Consider the following 20,516-nt stretch of genomic DNA (forward strand, 5'->3'; position numbering starts at 1 on the left):
ATCAACTGCTATCTCACTTCACCTTTCTTCATCTAACAGAGCAGAAGGAAGAGGGAGATGGCGAACATAAAAGGGTCGAATAACAAAATCACACGAACCGATATTGATATTAATTCTAGGGCTTTTTTAAGACTCAAAACACTCGCTCACTCAGTGCTCTATAGCATCGATTCGGCGACCTGGCCTCACCTTCTGCAACCCCTTGCTCACTTCTCCTCATTGATGATCTCATGCTCACCTGACCTCAAATTCCTTTGTTTCAATCTTTTGCAGAAAGCCCAAATACATGCTCGCCCCGTTTTTGACGCTCATAAACGATAAAGGGAAAGCGCCTTGGTATGTGAGAAGATGTATTTTTGGGAAATAGGGGATTTTGGTTCTACGAGTTCTTATAACCCTAGGAATCAAGGACCCTGTATTCTCACACCAGATTCATAGTTGAAGTCTACCGGAGACTCGGAGAGGAAAGTGTACGGATGAGCCCAATGGGTTGGGGAATAGCAGAGGAAGCGCTAGTCCTTCTTCGTAGAAGACTAAGGCCTCGTTTGTTTTTTGGCAAACAAACTTTTTGGGCGCTTATATCTGCGGGCGGCTAGACGTTTCCTTTCATGATTGCATCCTCCGATCTCTCCACACCGGTCAAACCTCCTGCAGACATTGGTCCTTGATCCGCCTTCAACGCTTCTTACTCTGCCTCCGTCACTCCACATCGCCGCCGCCGCCGGGTCATCAGGTACAATCTGTTTCGTCACTCTTCGTTCTCCTCTTTCGTTTCTCTTTTCTTATCTCCCTCTCAACTTGTATTATTACTTTAAACTCCATTAATGGTGAAATCCCATCTACCATTTTGTCAATTAAAAACCTTAATGTTGTTGATTTCTCGAATAAGTTCCTGATTATTTGTTTGATTTTGTTTTGTTTTCTACCGGATCTAATTGATTATGCTTTGTTTAAAATGTAATTTTCTTCTTGTTTACTGCTCTTATACCAAAAAAGCATAAGCTGTTTCCTGTTTGAAAAAGTAATTTTCTTGTTTCTTCTTTGAAATCCCTTTGGCACCAAATCTGGCCATCAGGGGTATTAATGTCCAAAATTTGTAGTGTCCAATCTGTAATTTAGATGTGAATCTACTCCTTCAGTTGAATCATAATGAATAATTGCTTTGAATTAAGATTTAGGAACTTCTTATTATTGTATGTGGGGTTTTTTCTTTTCATCAGCTACATCTGTACATGAAAATGTCACTGATTCAATTTTTCGAAGCAAGCTAGGATATTGCAAAACAAGATTTATGATTTATCATCTTACACAAGACGCATAAAGCCATAAACAATCATCAATTACTACAGGGCTAGTAATTTTTTGATACCCTTTTCTCATCTTTAAGCTCATAATTTTTTGATACCCTTTTCTCATCTTTAAGCTCAACTTGTCTACTGTGCTCTCGCTTCAAAGCACTTGCTTCTTCTTGAAACCAACATCAGAATGATTGATTCCAAACTCAATTTGCTGTTTACTTTTTTTGTTAAGTACAATTTTACTTTGTTTTTTTATCTCTCATGTTGCTGGTTGCCTTGAGATTTGAGTGGGTTGATAACATGTTATCTCAATTACATGCCCTTTCTTATTACTTTGTTGGTGTTTTCAAAACTCATGTCAAACATTGACCTTTTTGCCCTTGGTTTTATTTTGTGTTACAGGTGCCTACTCTTGCTTCTAGTGTCATGATTGTAGTATCATTTATGGTTTTTGGTTTCTCCCTAGTGTAGTTTTGGTGTTTTGACGAATATGCCCTTTGATAAAATGACAAAAAAGATAACCCTTGGGTGTAACTCCCATGATGGCAATTAATGGCTACAAAAATAAAAACAAAATTTAGGTTTTTTTTTTAAAAAAAGAAGACTTCATATATATTGGTAAACAAAATTTAGTTTTACCCATATAGGGTATCAAGGACAAGGTTACCTATTCCCATTGCATTGCTTTGTTTTTTGTTTTTACAATCTCTTTATTCCTACTACTCTCACTGCCTTCTATCATAGCATTCTACTTTTCAGTTATCTACTCAATTATAACATTATAATTTGGATGTCATTGATATAATTGGGTAGATTTTTCAAACTACAATGCTGGAATAGTAAATCAATATATGAAACTCGCTTGTTATTTCTCACATTTAACCCTTACAATATTTATTTTAAGTTTAGAATATTGGTCCTTATTTGAGGGATTTGTGACATTTTTGTTATGTTTATGTAGTCAAATAACGATTTAGTGTTTGGAGGCACTTGAGTTTTTACATGGATTAGGGCTTATACATTGTGATTTAAAGCCTGAGAATATATTGGTGAAGAGTTACAGCAGAAGTGAAGTGAAAATGATTGATCTTGGAAGCAGTTGTTTTGAAACAGATCATCTTTGTTCTTATGTCCAATCAAGGTCTTATCATGCACCAGAGGTTCTTTTAGGGCTTCCTTATGATAAAAAGATTGATGTTTGGTCACTTGGCTGCATTTTAGCTGAACTTTGTACTGGAAATGTATGTATCCCTTTTCTTTTTCTCTTTTAAAATTTTAATCTTTAAACAAAATAATATGCATATAAATAAAATGAGGTGTATGAGTTTGTTTGTTTGTTTGTTGTAGGTTTTTTTTTTCCAGAATGATTCTCCTACTACTCTGCTTGCACGTGTGATTGGAATTATAAGTCAAATTGATCAAGAAATGCTTGTAAAAGGAAAAGATACACACAAATACTTCACCAAAAACCATATGCTTTATGAGCATAATCAGGTACTATGATTATAATAATTCTTGTATTAATATGTACATGTAATAATTTATTTAAGTTTTTATTGTTCAGGACACAAACAGATTGGAGTATCTAATCCAAAAAAAGACATCTTTAAGGCACAGATTACCAATGGGTGATCAGGGATTCATTGATTTTGTCTCCCATTTATTTGTTTGATATAATATTAATCAGTCTTTTGCTTGATTTTCTACCTTTCTATAGCTCCTTTATCTAGCATTGGTAGGTCCTCCTAAATCTATATTGGACTGGACTCAAGAAAGTTCTACATTACCAACCCAAAATGCATCTAATCAAGTAATTTTTAGGAGAGAGAACTGGTGGCTTTTTATGTCTACAATACCGGGATTTTTTTTAGTTCTTTATGGCCCCTAAGAACTGGTGGCTTTTTATGTCTAAAATACCCTTTTTTTTTAGTTTTTTTAGTTCTTTATGGCTTTTAACTTTTGCAGGCTTGTCAATTTCTTCGTATCATTACATTTTATTCAATTATACTTTTAAGACAATTTTACCCTTGTCTGTACTAATGTTCTATTTTGTGTATAATCTGGTTTGACTAGTGGATCAACTTCAGCAGCCTTGCATGCGGGAACTCCACAGGTGTGTTTGGAAAACTTTACCCTTCATTAGTATTAGTTACCTTAATAGAAAAAGGAAGGGCAGTTTAGGAATTATTGATGGATGGCAATGGCATACATACCTACATACACAGGTAGTGTGTCCATTTATGCTGGATCAATTTTATTACGCAAAGAGGATGTTTTGGCATGGAGTTGCCCCTGAACACCTCAAGAGAAATCAATTGGTCCCACATGAAGATGATGATGTCAGAGAGCAATTGTTGTTGTCCACCAGAGACAAGAGCAGCAAGACATTTAGTTGCATTCTGATTCAATTAACAGAAACCAAAAAAAATGAGATATCAAAAAGGGTAAAATTGTCATTTGGATTATGGGCAAAAAGGCAAAATTTGTTATAATGCTATGTATATAACCTGCATCATATATGTCAATAGCGTTGCTCCTAATCGCCGATTTCTCATTCTTAATCAGTACTCTTTTTGATCTTCAGCAATCTTTATTTATTTGTGTATGTTTGTTCTTTGCTATTTAATTCCAATAGGTATGTAAGTCGGCTATTCTTATAACTTTATTTGTTGTTATTATAATATTTCTTATTCCCATTTTAGTCTAAGTCGGTTACACTATGGTTTTAATTTGCCAGAACCTGAAAGTATTATAATTCACTACTAGAAGCTTTTCTGGAAGTGGAAGATTACTATCTGGAGAGACATGAGCTACTCCTCAAGTCTCTGAACCTGATGTTCACACACACACCATCACTTTCTGGACCAATGGTTTCACTGTTAACGATGATCCGTTGAGAAGACTTGATGATCCCCAAAATGCATCTTTCTTGGAGGTACCATATTAAGTTAATAACTTCTTTTCCTTTTTCCCAATTCCCTTTTTACCGTTACATGATGTGTTCTCTAATTTTATTTAACAGAGCATAAGGAAATTAGAATGTCTAGAAGAGCTTAGGCTTGCAAAAGGAAGCGCTCCTATTCATGCCAGTCTTGTGAGGAAGCTCGAAGACTACCCTGTTAGTAATCTTTCCCATTTCTTGATTTCTTATACAATCCTTCTAGGCTGTTTTTCTCCAATGCAAAACATGCAGGTTAACTCTTTGAATGTTTTGTTCAAATTTGAAAATCTTAAGGTCACAAACATTAAAGATAATATCATATGACACATGTAATTATGATCAACAGATAGAAGTTTGACAATGTCAACAGTGTTGACATCAGACAATATTAGTGATGAAGGAGCCATGAACACTCACACAACAGGTTAACATCAAATTTGGATTCATTGGACTTCTGTTGCACAAGTATCTTTGCTTGAAGATGAAATGCAGAGGGTAGAAAGAGTTAATGTAAGGAACACTGTTTAAAAGATTTATATTACATCCTCATTTTTATCAATCTGAATTTCATATAAATTTGTAACTGGAAATGTATCTATGACTTATTGATATATCTTAATTCTATTTTTTTTCCTTTTTAGTTATATAATAATGATATTGCTGACTCTGCCTTTGGTTATTTTGACCAGGTTGCCCTCATGCTTGCAGGGATGGGTTCATCTGTAGATGTAGATACTGTGAGCAAGTTCATAGATTTAGAGTCCTTAATTGAGTGGTGTTACTAAGGAAGAGTGAAGATACTGTGAGTAGGGATGGGTTCATCAGCACAAATCTTGTTTATAGTGAGGCACACATTAGGTTATTAGAATTATTAGTTTGTAACTTTCTGTTACAACTTTTATTAATTTATTTTATCTTTCCATGGAATGATTATTTGTATGACATTAAATTTTATGCAATGGATTCTATTTTTTGTATATGCTATTTTATTTTCTATTATGAAACATTAAATACAAATTTAATTTGAAAATAAGTAAATCTATAAATAATATTTTTTTTTAAACATTTAAAATTATGATACGCAAAAATGTGTGTCATCTTCATTTATGACATGGCCTTTCTTGACAGGGGCTTTCTTGATACGCATTGTGTGTCATTAACACGCGCGTCGTAAGGTTACGACACGCGAATGCATGTCGTCTTCCTTTATGACAGGGCCTTCCTTGATACGCATTGCGTGTCGTAAACGCGCGTCGTAATTGCGCGTCGTAAATGCGCGTCGTCTCTCTTTATGACAGGGCCTTCCTTGACGCGCATTTGCGCGTCGTCTGAGCCTTTTACGACGCGCAATGAGCGTCGTAAAAGGCTGTTTTTCTTGTAGTGACGAGTGGTTTCCTCTATTCCCTATCCTATCCTCGGTGGTACTTATTTCTTATAGCCTGGTATCTATATACACGCCGTCCTTGCTTTTCCTCAGGAATATTTAATCTCCGTGATGGTTTTGATTGCCCTTAGTTGAAGTTGTAAAGGTTTGTTATTCTATGGTAACTGTCTCTTTCTGTAAAGGGTGTAGGTGATAGAAAAGTTGGATTTATCGAAGGATTGAGTCCGTTTGAGTAGTGAGAAGGCAATTCCAGCTATAGGGTTACAGATGAAATGGTGGCAAGATTTCGTCAGAGTTTTTGAGTTCAATAACATTGAACTACAATAAATTAGATCGACAGGGACTATGTAGTGAGTTGCTATAACAGTTCATGACATGAACTGCCTACATAGCCAATGCATGGATTGATAATGATAATCTTTAAAGGAAACAAGAGGTTTGTCATAATAGTTGGTATAAAAGTTACATAGAATTTGGAAAACTTGACCTTGGTGTAGGCCTACAACATACCATACAAGAAAATTTTGACAGCATAGAGGTTTAGTGAAACAGAAATTGCTAGACATGAATATTTACATGAAAAGACTACAATTTTGAGTACGCACGGAGGTTATTCCACAAACCAAAAGAAGCAGTGAGTAGAGTATCCTCTACGTGCGGCGGGAGCTGTTCTGCTGAGCCTTTTGATCTGCCAACTGACGTTCCATCTCGAGCAAACACATTTCATACCTTGCCTGGCGTGCTCCAAGTTCCCTGACTTCAGTTTGAGTTTCAGTTAGCTCTTCTGCAAAGTTTCATTTTAATTTATGGTTCTTCCACGAGTTGACTCTAACTGTCGGATGCGAACTGTATTAACTCCAGTGTTCACAACATTTTCCTCGGTTCGATGGATAGTTGCCCTTCCTTGTTCATCAATGCGAGCAATTCGTCAAACCAATATAGGAAGGACTATGTCTGCTGAGCCTCCCTCGCTCAGATTGTAGAAGCTTCGGTCTGCATTGTATGGACGGGGTTGACCTTGTTCGCGACACTACCTATTCAGGTTGGTAGCCTATAGAGGTGTCGAGCCATGAAATTTCGGTCGAGGATTAGGATTTTGAATTGGAGCCACTAGGGGTACGTTATTGTCCTCGGGATCTGAGTTTGAGTTTTCTTGCATTTCTTCTTCTGGATAATTCCCTATCCATTCTCCACTGTCTTGGGTTGGGTAGTAGGGGTCTCCTGGTAGGTTGAATCCAACCATTGTGTATGTAGAAGAATAGGGAGATAAGGATTGTCTACAACTAAGGCACATAAGGTTGAACATCAAAGTTAAATTATTGCATGCATAAAATACTCCTATAGTATTCTAAATGTTATGTTTGATTCCAAGGTTTATAAGCTTGGTAAGTTTTTGACTTGTTGTCCACTGTAGCTATCCCCTGGCATATGTTGGTCGGCTCTAGGACAAATATACTTGATCAGGCTATATTCATCCCAGTTCCGATTACATATCTCAGGGCATAACTGTTGTGCACAACTCATCTATAATACTTCTGTTTTGTTTTCATCATGATACTGACCCTGTTATGTAATGTATGCATGTATACTTTATAAAAATTTCATTTTAAAAGTATAACTCTCACTCAGATTGTTTTTGCCCAGATGCGTTTATAGTTGTATATCAAATAACGGTTTTGATATACTTAGTTCACTATAAACAATGCTTCGATACCATTCTGTCACACCCCAAACCTGAACGGCAGAAACGTTCGGGGGCGGAGGACGTCATGTCAAGTATCATAACAAATGAATAGTAACGAAACTACACACCACCATAATATAAATATATTTGAAAAGTTTACATGATTGTATGTGTTACATGTTTGCAAAAGAAATCAAATACAATATGGTGATCCAAAATATTTTACTAATGCCAACGCGTTAGTCTTCAAAAGTAGTTGCTATCTGGTTTAGCGGTTTCCTGAGAATACAAGTTATTTCAAAGAAAAAGTGTCAACAATAAAGTTGGTGAGTTCATAAGTAGTGTTTTGAGAAATGAGGCCATTCGAAAGTTGGTAAATGTTTTCCAGAAAATCCCTTATTTTCTATTAAATGTAACAAATGAGTATGAAAGATCGTTGTATAAACTGTATGTATTCGAAACATGAAAATCCCTTATTTTCCTAAAAGTGAAATGTAGTCTCAAATGACCAAGACCGTAAGTTGTAAGAACCTATGACATGCTTAAAAGAATGATGTGTAGTCTTATTATAAAACAAAACTATAAGAAGATTGTATTTGTAAATGAAAAGTGACTGTAATAGTCACTTTCCCCATGAAAACATAATACCATAAAAATTGTCTATCCAATGAGTTTTTATAACCGTACTATCATAATTTGTCTATAGCGACGTTCTTCAGGCGTCAAAATGAGATGACACTTGTCACCCCGGGGACTGTAGCTAGCAGTCAGGGCACAGGATCATTAGTCCGGTATAGATATATACACACTTGTCACGTTCTCCGGAAGGGAGATTATGGTGATAAACAGGACTTCTAGCAATACCTTAATAGGTATAATGAAGATGAATGTCTCACAGATTCTCAATTAAGTCCCATATTAAAATGAATAGTGTTGTTTCTGAAATGATTATCCTTTTTCACAATGTTAACAAAGGCATAATAAAAGGTCGATGTTCTTGTACGTATAAAAATGGTATGCAAACGTATAGATAAGCTTATAGTTTTTATAATCATGTTTTATTCTGAGAGGGTAAAGTAAGGTAAGATGTTTTGCATGTTAACAGATCCATATGATAGTTATTAAAAACAATCTGAAATGTATAACGAAAGATAGATGTTTTCACACAAGATTAACCGTGTGTTTACTTGTATTCTCCCCCGTAATGTGTTAAAAGCGTTTAAAAAGTATTTAACAACATAGAAATGGGGGTATGAACTCACTTGGTTGAAGAGGCGAAAATCGAGCAGAACATCGACTAGAGAAAGAAGCAAGTTCCTCGGGAACTTCGGGACTTCGAGCCTTGCGTCGTGTGGTAGTGTCACAGCCCCAAACCAAGGATGGTGGAAACTTTCGGGGGTGGAGGACTTCATGTATAGTATCACAACAACGAGTATAATAGTGATCAAAGCAAATACAACCATCATAAATATAATTGAGAAAGTTACATCATAGAAAGTTTACATGTTTCAAAATCAATTACATTATGATGACAAAATGAAACGTTTGACGATTTATCTTCCCATCCTCAACATGTTGCTGGTTTTCCTATTTCACTGATTTCCTGAGAATACAAGTAGTTTTGAAAAAATGTCAGCAACTAAGTTGATGAGTTCATAAGAGTATTGTTTTAGAATGAAACCGTTTTCCTTGTAAAAGCAACAGAGTATGTTTCCAGAAAATCCAATATTTTCCTCATTATGTATGAAACGAATGCTTCTATGTTATGCGGTAATAGATCCTAGAAAGACTCATAGATTCCTTCTATAATCACTCAGCGTATATAAATTATATAAAAATTAAGTTAAATAAACCGTTTAATATAATGGGTCTGCCCCAGGTCCACAACCAAACAAAGAACAGGAGATAAGGCGGGCCCACCAATTCTAAGTCGATTGTGACTAAATTCTTATATAACTCTAGCATATACATTTAGCAATTATAGCTGAAGTCTAACAATTCTAGATGAAATATAGTTTTAATATCATAATAACTATTTTATGTGAACCTGGTACTTTGTATTTGTACCCCCTTTTGTATAAAAACCCGGTACTTTGTATTTGTACCCTTTTTGTTTAAAACCGATATTTTGTATTTGTACCCCTTTTCGTATGAAAACCTGGTACTTTGTATTTGTAACCCTTTTTGTATAAAACCGGTACTTTGTATTTGTACCCCTTTTCGTATCAAAATCTGGTACTTTGTATCTGTACCCCTTTTTGTATAAAACCGGTACTTTGTATTTGTACCCCTTTTCGTATGAAAACCTGGTACTTTGTATTTGTACCCCTTTTTGTATAAAACTGGTACTTTGTATTTGCATCCGTTTTCGTATGAAAACCTTTTGTAATGTAAATGATCATAAACTATACCTATTATAGTTTATCCAAATGTTTTAGATGTACATTCAACCTAACTATACCTACTATAGTTTTGTATGTTTGTTTGTGGTGTATAAGAAACTTTTTCTATGTAAGTCGAATGTATAGCACAATATGGCTATGTTTATCTTGCTTTGTTTTGTACTAATGGTAATGATGGAGGATGTTACAATTCAGTGAGTATTTTCTATTATATAATTATACCACTACAAGAAATACATGTGAAATATGAAGTCATCAAAGATTTAACACTTTGCTCAACATGTTACAAAGTGTGTTGAAAGTTATAAGCTGTTAACTAATTCTTAACCTTCCTGCACTGTTTTAGAAAGATCATAGAAAAATCATACGAATTCGAAAACTGAATCCTTAAATTCTGAGAGTTCCTAAAATGAGTCTAGTTTACTCATAATTTTATCATGATATTTGGAAACCATTAACTCGTATTAAAATGCTCATATTCACAGACTGGTCCGGATTTGTTCTTGAAATGATAGGCTGTTTTGTAAAAATCAGCATAAATTGTAAAAAAATCGTGTGGAGATGTGCAAGTAGTCATTTTAAATCTAATAACTGGAACTACTTGCACCAAAAACATTTTTGAAAACTAAAATGTTTAAGTTGCCCAAAACAGTCCGTGAATGGAGTCCAACTTTTCTGATGAAAGTTGTTAGAAAAGTTTAGTTATGTTCTTGGTGTTTTAACTTGTATTCCCCCCTAAAAACTTGAGAAAATAGAAAAATGTAGGGGTATGAACTCACCTTATATGATTTCAGTGAGTGAATGTTGAAGAAGTGAAGTGTTCAACTCAAGAACACTTGAAGAATTGCTTTGAAGATTCAAGAATCTAACACAATAATGATTGAGTTTGTGTAAGGAATCAATGATTTGAATAAAAGGAATGTAATAACCATAAGGATAGTGATCATACTTAATAAATGAAGATGGAAAGCTTGAAAAATGACTTGGAAATCTCGAAATTGTATGAGAGAATTTGAGAGAAAAGATGTGTTTGATCTTTGGTGCAAATGAAAGAAATGAGTGAGAGTGAGGAGAGATGGTGGGTTTTCAGCCTTTGACTAAGAGTATGGCTGGTCAAATGGTGGGGAATGTACCCTTGAATGACCAGGTATGGTGGGGAGAGGTGTGGGTTAGTCATGGAGTGGGTATGGGGGTGGTTGCTTGTGTCAAATATTATGGCAAGATTCACACTCCACCTCAAGATCTCACTTAAAAGATTTTATTCTTGAATAAATATTTCCATAAAAATATGCCCAAATTATGAATATTTAGGGTCTTATATGTTAAAATATGATTTCTGGTGAAAATCCCGCGTTAAAATGATTAAAAACGGACTTAAAATGGAGAATTAGTCAAAAACCGGGTGAAAAACGTAAAATCCGAAGTCTAGGACCGGAGGCGCTAAGGCTCGGTCATCAGCAACCTTGGAACCGGAGTGGCTCGGCTGCTAAGGAGGGTCCGAAGTGAGGCTCAGTTGCGGATGCTGAAGGAAGGCGCTGCGGTCCGAAGGGAGTCTGATGCGGGGCTTGGGTCCGGGTTCGGTGGCTCCGACTTTGTGGCTGCGGTCTTGACGGCTGCGGCTCTGGGCTTCGGCTCGGTGGCTGCGGCTGGATGGCTACGGCTACTAAAGGGGCCTCGGACTCAGCTCAAGTGGCCTCGGATCCAAGAGGACTTGACCCTTATGAGGAGGCTTCGGTCCTAAAGGGTTGTTTTCCAAGGTTTTTCCCTTCTTTAAGTGATTCCTTATCAAGCCAAGTATCGGGATGCCCCAATTGATTATAAAAATTTCAAGAGAGGTTTCGGGAGAGATTTTGGAGAGATTTTACAATCTTGGAGAGATTTCTCATACAGAGAGAGATTTGGGAGAGATTTCACATACCTGGAGAGATTTCTCATACAGAGAGAGATTTGGGAGAGATTTCACATTCTTAAAGAGATTTCTCATACAAAGAGAGATTTGGGAGAGATTCTCGATAAAGAGACATAGATTTAAAACGATTGAGAGAGGTTTCGTGTGTGACATTTGTGAGTGTTCGGTCTCGCAACGCAAGGTCCGTAAGCCCCATTAAGCCATGTTTAAGGATCTTACAAACTCCCAATGAGTATGCAACATTGTTTTATCAGTTTGGTTCGTTACTTACCACAGTTTTTGTTTAAGGAAATCTAGATGTACGAACTTTTCAATTTATGATCTCTCATTAGAATAGCGAGTCGTTTAGTAATTACATAACGTAAACCCTAGTATACCAGGGTTAACTGAGGTGACCGGTCAGACTTGTTGACTTTATTTGACTTTGACTTAACCATAACTTAACGGTTGTCAAAGGTAGGGTTGTTATCGGGGCTTCGGGGTGGTCTCCGGAGGCTTAACATAGAGTAGAAGTATGAGAGAGGTTAGGAATGAGCAACCAAACTCGAAAGGCTTCAATTTCTATATATAGGCTAAAAAATCGAAGTTCACGTCGTGAGTTTTGCCAATTCACGTCGTGAGTTTGTCCCGATTCGCTCATGGCATGCGTCATCTGTCAAGTGGCTAGGAAATGCTTAGTCAGACTATTCACGTCGTGAACTTTAGTGTTCACATCGTGAACTCTGACAATTCTGACACAGCGTCGAAACTCGTGCCTCGAACTTCAGAAATTCATGTCTTTTGCATACGAGCTCCTTTTTCAACGTTCTTTATATCAACACGTAGGTGAGATTATGCTCTGCAACTCTCATTTAGACTTCGTTGGCTAAATTTGACCTTTTTTTAATATTGCATTTTTAGCAGGCCAGGACAGGAAAAGTTCGTGAAAAATCCATAACTTCTTCATCCGATGTCCATTTCCGTCGGACTTTTTACCGTTGAAATACCATCAATGAGATCTTCGATTCTCGTTTAGGTCATGTTGGCAAACAGTCGCTCGATCTCGATTACGAGTTTTTAGCTGTCTAATGTTATGTCTGAAACTCCGAAAAATCGTAACTTCCTCATATGATGTCAGATTTGGGCGCTCTTTTTATGTATGTTTACGATTTTAGGATATCTACAACTTCCCTTTAGACACCTATGGTTGAAAAGTATCTTATTGAAATTTCTCGTTTTATGCTTAACAGTGTTTTACCGGTACCGTCGCGTATCTTCGATTGGTCACAACTTCTTCGTTATAACTCGGATTTAAGTGTTCTTTATATTTTAGGAAACCTAGTTACGGTCTCTATCACTTCATTTATCCCAATTGAGGTTATTGATCAATTTATTTTTGAACTAATTTTTGCTGGTGTTACAAATGTCTTTTTGTATATCTGGTGAAGTCAACTTTAGATTCAAATGAGCGTTATTGAAAGTAACAGCTTCAATGCTTTCTTTATGATCAACTAGGAATTGTAACAAATCTATAAAGTTTCGTCTATTATTTGAAGTTTCACTTTCATCATGGCCTCTAACCGCAAGACATTGTCTTAAGAGAAATCGAATACAGTCAATTGATGTCTCTAATCATATATCATAGTTTATTGTACTCAGTGTTGAGTGCTTTGAGAAGGCAACATCACACGTTTTTTGTTGTTCAATAAATCCTTGCACTTGGACCAAGCTTGGTTGTGAACAATGTTGAAACCTCCAACATGATGATTCAAGTTTTCTTAATGTTCCTAATTTTTTAATCACACACCAACGAAGCCTCCTTGTGCTCCAACATGTGGTTTGAACAAGTAATAACATAAGAAATATGCAACATTTTGATTTACACTATATTCTAGTCATGTAGAATATTCATTAACATTAAACCATGCAACATTGAATCTTTGTGGTTTTTTACAAAAAAAAAAAAAGAGTGTAAGGAAACTCGTGGAATTTAAGTTGGCAATGCCCTTTTAAGAGGTATGTACTTCGAACTTTGTCTCGAACATTAGAATCATAATATAAAGTCCAAGTCCTCATCCCAGGGTCCGAGGGAAGATCTGTTAAATTGATTTCAACACGGTTATTTTAGAAAAATGAGCATTAGTTGCCTCTGATGAATCCAAAACTTTTCTCTTTGTTACATATTTATCCATGCCTGTTAAATAATAAGTAATTAATTTTTTTTAATAATAAGTAGTTAATAAATAATAAGCGTTGTTTCTTACAATAAATATAGTAGCTAAACATAAAAACAAACAGAGAATACGAGGTTTGCTAGACGCATAAACAGAAAAACAACAGGAAAAACGGCATCAATAGAAACACTGTCACTTTCTTCTTTCATTTACTTCAATAAAACAAATACTCACTTTCTCCTTTCATTTGGTGCAATAAAACAAAGGGATGGTGCTGCTACATCTTTTCCCCACAAGTTGATGGGATTAGTTTAATATTAAAAAGAAAATTGGCGTCCAACAAAACAAACAAAGAAGTGATATTAATTTAATATTTATCAGTGGGGACACAACCAACATTATACCCTATGTGGCTCGGCCATTGAGAATCTGCTGTGAAAATTGGGATTGGAGGCTAAGCCATGCTAATATATAGCAGCTATATATTATGCGTGCAACATAGCTCTGATAACACAATGTTCGTGTAATTAAACAACTGTAAGTTTTGAGAAGGAGGAAATATTTTCACACTAAGACTCTCGTATTATTGATGCTTAAAATGTAAACAACTGAGCATACAAGCAGAAGAAACTAGAAACCATTGCATGAAATAATCCAAAACAAAGTAGTATGACTAATAATTAGCAAGCTGTTGATAAGATAGTAAGAAGAGTTTCTGATTTAATTTTTGGGGATTGTCTTGGAATCATTCATGAATAAGACTAGAGTGTGGGCACATGGTTAGTGGCAGCAAGGGTTGGTAGATGATTTGAAGCAGAGGTATCATGCAGCAACAGGGTACATATCAAGGGATAAACGAGGCGCCAGAAGGACCTCAAGTGGGATTGCTTTGCTGATAGTCACTCCCGGGGTTTCACTCATATCAATGGGTTCATTCGATGGCTTTTTAAGCACAAATTGTTGTATTAAAGTAGCTAAAGTTATATGCAAAGACCGAAGAGCAAACGGAATAGCAGGGCATACTCTTCTACCACTACCGAAAGGAATCAATTCATAATTGTTTCCCCTGACATCAACATGTTTATGACTTGTCAAGAATCTTTCTGGCTGAAATTCTTCAGGATCTGACCATTTATTAGGATCATGTTGAATTTTCCAAAGATTAGTCAATAAACGTGTGCCTTTAGGGATTTTGTAGCCACCAATAATGCAATCCTCCATGGACTCATGAGGAAGGCTTAGAGGTCCAGGCGGGTATAAACGCAGTGTTTCTTTAACGATTGCATCAAGGTAAACAAGGTTCTTTAGGTCGGACTCCTCTACTGCTCTCTTCCTTCCAACATGCTCATCCAATTCATCTTGGGCAAGTTTTAATACTCTTGGGTTGTTGAGCAACAAACATAAAGCCCATGTTAATGTTGCAGATGATGTGTCCAAGCCCGCAGCTAAAACAGTCTGCAAGTTTGAAGTAAAACAAATTTCTTGTATTAGGTTTCAAGCAACATGTTGATAATTTTGTGGAAATATTATAAAAGAATGTGGAAGAAACTATAAACGATTAAAAAACTTTATTAATAGCATTGGTGATGTATAAGACAAAATAATGATGATGAGACAAAGATTATAAGGTGTTTACCAAACATGTAGCCTTGATTATGGTATCATGGTCAAAACCACGGAATTCCTCTGGGGAGGCACCTTCAAGAACGGAAATAAGAACATCCATGAAGACTTGGCTTCTTTCATGTTGCTGCGCATGCTTTTCCTCGGCTCTCACTCTCTTGTGATCCTCTAGCCATCCTGTAACAATTCCGTACATCTCTTCTCCTGTCATCTTCATTTTTTTCTCGTATCCTCCCAGGTCCAATGGCTTCAGATATGGAATAAAATCAGACACCACAAATGTGCCCAACAACACAAAGAATTTCCTTATCACTTTTTGAAATCGAACACCTTCTTTGTCATCAGGTGAAAACCTTTTTCCTGAAACAACCCTGACGACAACATTTAATATCAAGTTCTGAAACAATTGTTTCATATCCACCTTTACCATGTCGGAACTTCCACTCTCTTTATTCTTTACCCAAGCGTTATATATATCTTCCATGGATGCTTTAACCTCTGAAGAACGAAGAGGTCCAAGCATCTCCACACGTCGCTGAGAGAGAACCTCCAGAGTCATGATCTTGCGCACTTGTCGCCAGTAGTCCCCATAAGGAGCTAGAGCCAAAATGGCATACTTATAGCCCATGTGTTCTACTGCCATTGACTTGGGTCGACTTGCAAACACCTTATCGTTTGTGGTAAAGCACTCTTTCGCCATCTCAGCGCTACTCACCACCAAAACATTGTGAACACCAAGCTTGATGCTGAAAATAGGGCCATATTTATCTGCCAATCCACCTAAGACCCTGTGAGGTAGTTCAGGTCCACCTAGAAGGCGCAGGTGTCCGATTACTGGCCATCGGCCCTTGACTTGAGGTGGTTCTGTGTTTTTCACTCTCTTTCCTTTAAAGCTTTGCAGCAGGAATTTTAGTAGAAAACAAAAAACAATTGCGGTTATAGTCGCTGAAAATGGGAGAAACAACTCCATGTTTTCTACGTCCAGAAGAAAAAATTATGAGGGTGATGATACATAGGTTTCATAATATATAGAGATGGAACTCCCTGGCTGGCAGTGGCTGCCAACATTTTATATATTCAAATTGAATGCTAATATAAAAGTCAACAAAGTGGGCTGAAAAGTTTGTTGGATACAATTGTGTTATTAAACGTAATGATCATGCATGTAGCATAAACATATACTTAAGAAGGGAATATAATTTAAGAATGACATATACATTTCTTGGTCTTGTGCCAAAAAAAACGATAGAATCTTTCTGTTGTTGAATTAGATGTATTTTGACCAAATTAAATTTCATCTATTTATCACCTAATGGCGTTAATATCAAAATCTTTCATTTAAATTCCTTTGAATTCGTATGCATTCCATGACACAAGGTTGATCTTAATTTATTTTCTAAGCAATAATGTATATGATTCGCACTAAATATTTTTTTTTTAAATTGCAATTTTATAAAAAGAAAAAAGGCATCTGCTTCTACATGAGCAAGGTATAATGAAAGAAATTGAAAAAAAATATTTAATCGCATAACAACCTTAGCACACAGTGAAATCCAATTGCCTCAAATAAAGAACCTAAACTCTAGAATTATATATGAAAACTAGCCAAGAATCAAATCCCAACAAACTCCATAAGTAATCCAACGTATGATGACCACCTTAACGTGTATGAACTTTTGATGAAAATGAAAATGTTTGAACGGAACAAATGATCAATCAATCATAAGGTGACCATGACTTCTCTAGTTACGCCAACTCTCTATCTCAACTAGCATTAGTGCTGGAAAATGAAAGCGGGTGAAAGATTCAATCAAAACTGTTGGGGTGTGAAGTCTTGTCCATCATGGAGCACTTACAACAAAAAATGTAACTTGCCGACGATAAAAAAAAAACGTCGCAACTGATGCTTGTATCGTCGCTAATACCTTTAGCGATGACATCTCGTGTCGTTGCTAAAGGGTGGTCGTTATTACCTCGCAGCTAATACTCATTTGTTGTCGCAAATGGCACTGTCCCTAATACTCTCCGTCGGTAAATGTCTCTTTCATCACTATTGGCGTCATCTCTATTGATATTCCAGCAATCATTCAGAGTGTTTCCTAATACTCTTCCTGGAATCAGTTGACGTCACAATTTGTCAATGTGGTCCATAAATGCGTACCTCTGTGGGTTCATCAAGGACTTTTCGGCATGCAGGATGGCATATATGATCCTTGATAACCCAAACACTAGCAGGAAACCGAACTGAGATCAAACTTATCCAAACTTACTCATAACTCCAACGCGATACGTATCCCCAACATCCATCTAGTAGCAATAGAAGATGACATACCCGCAACATCTAGAGGAATACTAATCACCTTCTGCTGACATGATCAACCCTGCTACCCCGAAGTAGCTTAAACCCGCAGAGCGACAAACTCCCTTATGCATTGTCCTGTACGTGTTGCACTGACTCAGGCCCTGCTGGCCTTTCACCCGAGGATTAGAAGAAATGGGTCTCTTCCCGGGACCCTATACTATACGCACCTAGCACGAACCTTTTCTCAAAGTGCTCCAAATCGATCTCGTATCTATAAACTCTTGGAAGTCAGATCCTTCAGGGTCTAACACCCTGTCACGCTCGCTAGCTCACTTTCCAATGGCCAAGCTGCAACACTGGAACATCCTCTGTCCCCAAACCGGGTCACTAAATCTTCCCCGAAGCTTCTCAGATTCTTCAAGACTCACACTGATTCGAGTATTGATCCTGTGCTTTCAGTAGTACGGGCCTAATACTACCTTCCACGCCTATCCATACTTTCCTCAGCAATCCTCCCGAATCCTCTAAGTCACTTCCTCAAACTGGTACACCCAAGTCTCACGGAGCCTCACTACTATCCCACTCAAACATATCCTAGGCTTTCCTAGGTTCCCGAACCCACCCAGTCCTCAACTACTGAAAGATTCCCAATAATGTCAACTAGCTACCTCATGAATATAGCCACATGCAACAGAGATCAGATAATCCTTCATGTAACAGACTCATCCCTATAACGATTAGACTCAAACGAGAGCTGGGCAATAGGGTCGAATCTATCACTCTGAGATTATCCAGCCTGTGCCACATGTGACTTAGCATATTCACTTAATAGCTAAATCACATTACTAAAAGTCCCACAAAGCACAAAGCAAGAAGCATTCAGACAATGGAAAATCTAACCATCATATTCTAATCAAATCATTCTATCCTCTAATCAGGAATTTGTACATGTAATTCAAAGGCTCATACAATCAGGCATAACCTAAACAGGCTATCCTATTACCGACTGATAAGTACTAACATGCAAGTCTACAAGCACATACAATAGGCATATAAGGCATCCTCCCTATATCCTTAGCCCTAATCTAGCATGCAGTTCTCATAATCATATCATATCATAACATCTCATAACATGTATGGATATCTTGGGGAAGACTTACTTGAGCTCGGCTGGTTGCACGCATCACACACCTTGGTCTTTTCTCTTTTCAAACTTTTGTTATAAAATGATTTTACTTTTGAAAATTTTCATACCATGTTCTTAGTTTGAGTTCATACACACCCGAGAGTGTGCCCGAATCCCTCAAACCAAGGCTCTGATACCAACTTGTATCATCCCAAAAATAAAGGCCAAAAATTTCATTTTTAAATACGTTATTAGAAAACCAACAGTGTAATAAAACTTTCGTAATATCATGTCATGTCAAAACTAAAGTAGAAATAGTCAAAACATATTATCATAAGACAATATCAGAGTGTAATCCCAAAGATCTCATGTGCGGAAAACCATAGTGTGATGCACTGCGATCGAGCCGACTCCTTTCCTTTGAAAACGAACTACCTGAAACCAAAACTAAAAATCGTAAGCACAAAGCTTAGTGAGTTCCCCCATCATACCACATACCATACTATATATTTTGAGGAAATTATGGGGTGCCTAACTTACCCATGTCTAACCATTCTGGGGTGTTTGACGTACCCAGGTCAAGCCATTCTAGGGTGCATGACGTACCAGTCGGTCTATTTCACCCAACAACCGGGGACTATTTCACCCCTACTACTACCATATAACACATAGCATAACATATTGTACTAACAGAAAATTCTGGGGTGTCTGACTTACCCAGGCCAAACCATTCTGGGGTGTTTGACGTACCCAGGTCAAACCATTATGGGGTGTTTGGCGTACCCAGATCAAGCCATTCTGGGGTGCTTGACGTACCCATCGGTCTATTTCACCCAACAACCGGGGACTATTTCACCCCCTACTACTACTACCACATAAACACATATCATGAAAGCACATAAACATAAAAGGTAACAACAAACCTAGATGAATAACACAAAGACAGTCATCTACCATACAAATCCTACTAGTGGGTCGGCATTGTGGCCGTAGACCCACCAATACTAAAAGATAACTAACCTCACACTCCTACAATCCTGTAGACACAATCCCACACTTGTTGAAGTCTCGCAGACTCATCGCAGCTGTTGGATGACAGATTCCCGAACTGTAAGCACCAAAACAACACCCAATTAATAATTGGGTCCCAACACATAACCATAATACATACTTGGATAATTACTACATTACCCTAGGCTTGGCTTATTTAGGCCCAAGGCCCAATCCATAGGCCCAAAGCCAACTAGGAATCAAAGAGGCCTATACATGGTCTTAATCTAAGGCCCAACATCATATAATCATTAAGGCCCAAACTGTGGCCCAATATTCCAAATTGGGCCCAAACCACTTACGTGGGCCTTACCCTAGGCCCGTTAGATTATTCTAGTCTAATTGCTTGATCTTGTATGGCCCATTTAATAATCCAATCATCAAGGCCCAATAGAAGGGCCCAAAAATAAACCCAAGTGGAATTAGGGTTTCTAATAACATGGTGATTAGGGTTAAGTTTCCTACTTAACGCATTAAAGACTTAATCCATTAAGTCCAATATTGCTTAGATAAATTTCCACCAATGATTATTATTTTGTATTCCAGGTTATAAATAAGTCCCGTGTGTCTCGATTAATTCCCCAAAATTAGGTTTTTGATGGCATTAGGGTTTTCCAAACCCTAATTAGGGTTTCCAACCCAAA

General features: G+C 37.0%; 1 protein-coding gene across 1 annotated transcript; it reads right to left on the reverse strand.

The window, feature by feature from the left end:
- Positions 1 to 14,424: 14,424 nt before the first annotated feature.
- Positions 14,425 to 16,433, reverse strand: LOC111912914 (cytochrome P450 CYP82D47). Its single transcript, XM_023908646.3, has 2 exons — positions 15,408 to 16,433; positions 14,425 to 15,226 (listed from the first exon to the last, which is right to left on the reverse strand). Exons 1-2 carry the CDS (start codon positions 16,362 to 16,364, stop codon positions 14,594 to 14,596), a joined length of 1,590 nt encoding a protein of 529 aa, XP_023764414.2. The 5' UTR covers positions 16,365 to 16,433; the 3' UTR covers positions 14,425 to 14,593.
- Positions 16,434 to 20,516: the final 4,083 nt, after the last annotated feature.

The sequence above is a fragment of the Lactuca sativa genome, chromosome 4 (genome assembly GCF_002870075.4).
Source record: "Lactuca sativa cultivar Salinas chromosome 4, Lsat_Salinas_v11, whole genome shotgun sequence".
In the NCBI taxonomy this organism is placed as follows: Eukaryota; Viridiplantae; Streptophyta; class Magnoliopsida; order Asterales; family Asteraceae; genus Lactuca; species Lactuca sativa.

Coding starts and splice junctions, on each gene's coding strand:
- LOC111912914 (XM_023908646.3), bottom strand. CDS start 16,364: ATGGAGTTGTTTCTCCCATTTTCAGCGACTATAACCGCAATTGTTTTT. Junction 15,227..15,407: donor TAATCAAGGCTACATGTTTG/GTAAACACCTTA, acceptor TCAAACTTGCAG/ACTGTTTTAGCTGCGGGCTT.